The 2853-nt window shown below is 43.0% G+C and overlaps 1 protein-coding gene across 1 annotated transcript; it reads left to right on the forward strand.

The window, feature by feature from the left end:
* Positions 1-1225: 1225 nt before the first annotated feature.
* On the forward strand, positions 1226-2379 carry LOC308393972 (leucine-rich repeat-containing protein 3-like; the record flags this gene model as incomplete). Its single annotated transcript, XM_080878054.1, has 1 exon — positions 1226-2379. The coding sequence occupies one exon, from the start codon at positions 1226-1228 to the stop codon at positions 2012-2014; it is 789 nt and encodes a 262-aa protein (XP_080734180.1). The 3' UTR covers positions 2015-2379.
* Positions 2380-2853: the final 474 nt, after the last annotated feature.

The following is a 2853-nucleotide window of genomic DNA, read 5'->3' on the forward strand; positions in this document are numbered from 1 at the left end:
GCTACACCCACGTTAATATCCCTGTAATTTCCAAAAGGGCACCGCAGTTTCTGAAACATTAGCTTATCGTATGAACATCATTCAGAAGCCATTACACAGCAGCTTGTTTGAGACTCACAGTCTTGATCAAAAAGCTGCTTATCACTCAGTCTGCACCTTGTCATCGGCCTGAATACAGTGCATCCTGTAGAGGGTTTTAATTTGCATCCCGACCTTCGATGCTCTCACATACATCACTGCTAACCTTATCACTGCAAAAACTCAAAATCTTACCAAGTATATTTGTCTTATTTCTAGTCAAAATTATCTCATTACACTTAAAATAAGACACAATCAGCTACAGGGCAACAGTCATTGCATTGGCAGATTTTTTCACTTATTTTAAGCTAAAATATCTTGTATTAAGTGAAAAAATCTGCCAATGGAACAAGTGAAAAATCTCTAGTTTTTCTCTAGTTTCAAGATTCACTGTCTTGAAACAAGTTTCTTTAGCTTACTGAAATGTTGCCCTGTAGCTGATTGTGTCTTATTTTAAGTGTAATGAGATAATTTTGACTAGAAATAAGACAAATATACTTGGTAAGATTTTGAGTTTTTGCATAGACTACAGGCAACTTCTTATTTAATCACAAATCACTGTTTTTCAAAGTTCATCTGATGCATATTGATGAGCCCACACCTTGTTTAATGACTTGTCGTTTTCTCGCGGGGACAGATTTTGAGTTGAGGGACCCATGCTATAGAAAACCTTGTATTATTATGATAATCTTGAACTTTACCAACTTCCCCCTCCAAGGAGGAAGGAGTCGGAGAAGAGGGGGAGGATTTTATTTATTTATTTACTTTTCCTGGAAAGAGGCTGTGAGATGAAGGGGCCGCGATATCTTTTTCACCCTTTGTTTCACTGTCATCTTTTTTTTCTCACAGGTTTCTTGCAGCCGGGCGGAGAAGAGGTGTCCCTCCCACCATGGACTACATTTCCCACCGTGTACTGTCTCTGGGTTACATCATCCATACCTCACTGTGAAATTTCATTTAGCAAGTATGCAAACTTTCAAACGTTTGCCTTCTTTTGAGATGGATCAGTTAACTGTCAGAATAAACGATGTTCAAGTGAATGTTGAGAATGAAACTGTAGCCACATCCTTTGCTTGAATGTATTTCATGCCTCTAAAGCAACACACCCTCATACCAGCAGCACTGATTTCAGTCCTAACGCTGGCTAATGGGGGCCTCTCAAAGGTGCAGGTCATCCATAAACCCTTCTTCTTTTAGTTCTCTTTTCTTTGTGGGAACACTTCTCTTCTCTTTGATGATGACCGCCTATGCCTGCCCTAAGCTCTGCCACTGCACAGAGAGGAACGGCATGGTGGTGCAGTGCACTTCGCGCAACCTGGAAAGCATCCCGCCGAACTTACCCAAGGACACTGTGGTTCTCCTGCTCTCGTCGAACCAGATCCGACACGTCCCAAAAGGAGCCTTCGCTGACCTTCACCGCCTCAGGGAGCTGGATCTATCTCACAACGTCTTGGAGAGCGTGGAGGTCGATGCCTTTCAGGGGGTTTCCGAAGCCCTGCGGACCTTGGATCTTTCAAACAACCATCTGAGCGGCCTCCCCAGGGACACCTTCACCAAGCTGCACGCCCGAATCCGCCTCTCCCAGAACCCCTGGCACTGCGAGTGCTCACTGCAGGAGACACTGAGGGAGCTGAGGCTCGACCCTGAGACGGTGAACGAGGTCAGCTGTTTCACGTCAGAGCAGGAGGAGTACGTGGGACAGCCGGTGATCCAGGTCCTGGACTCGGGGATCAACTTTTGCAACTTCCACCACAAGACGACTGACGTAGCCATGTTTGTGGCCATGTTCTGCTGGTTCTCCATGGTGACAGCTTACATCATTTACTACATCAAACACAATCAGGAGGACGCCAGAAGGCACATGGAGTACCTCAAATCACTGCCCAGCACTTCTCACATGAGCAAGGACTACGACACAGTGAGCAGCGTGTTTTAGGATGAATATGGATCAAAGTGCAGCGATGAATACAAATGACAGAGAGGCGATGAATATGTTTACAGCGAGCAATACTGAGAAGTGACAGGCGTGAAGGCACAAAGATTTAAGGAGGAGGTTTTAAAATGTTGCTGTCATCATCAAGTGCAGGCTTTAAACAAAAAGAAAGACACAGCTCAGACTCAGATATTTTACTTCTTTAATAACAAAAGATGTCAGATCCTTATTTCTCACTCCAGTGTATTTAACACACCTCAAAAGTTTGCATATCACACCAAGTTATAGAAGTTCAGCTACCAGCTGAGGAGAACCTGAGAGCCACTTGAGTGTGAAACAGAAATGAGCTCCTCGACAAATAATTCCCATGGCTTCACAGAAAAATATCCAAGTTTGATTTTGTTTAATGCATTTAAAAAAAAAGAAGAAGCAGGGGGACCTTTAGGGGCAACAGCAGAGAAATTAGCTGTAGTAGCTGTTAATCTCTGTTAAAACTGATATATGTTTCCCTCCTAATGTTAAGATGATGTATGCTTAATGATGCAATGCATAAAGGATATAGGTGTTGTAGAGAGGATTTGATGGCTGTAGGAACCCCTGTGACACCCCTGCACTGTCAATTTAAGGTGGCTTGGCAGCCCAGAATTACATTTCACACTTGAGCCCTCGTTTTGCTTCAAATGTTGATGAGTTTGTAACTTTTGGAAGAAGAAATATGATAAATTCCTGCCACAAAAACAAAGTTCAGTTTGAGAACTGAACTGATCGTCTCTTTCTCTATTTTTGCTTAACTAAACTGCACACACGAAATGTTTCATCAAATTTCAGATTCTGGAAAGTCT

The sequence above is a fragment of the Rhamphochromis sp. 'chilingali' genome (assembly GCF_963969265.1).
Source record: "Rhamphochromis sp. 'chilingali' genome assembly, chromosome: 3".
NCBI classification, from domain to species: domain Eukaryota; kingdom Metazoa; phylum Chordata; class Actinopteri; order Cichliformes; family Cichlidae; genus Rhamphochromis; species Rhamphochromis sp. 'chilingali'.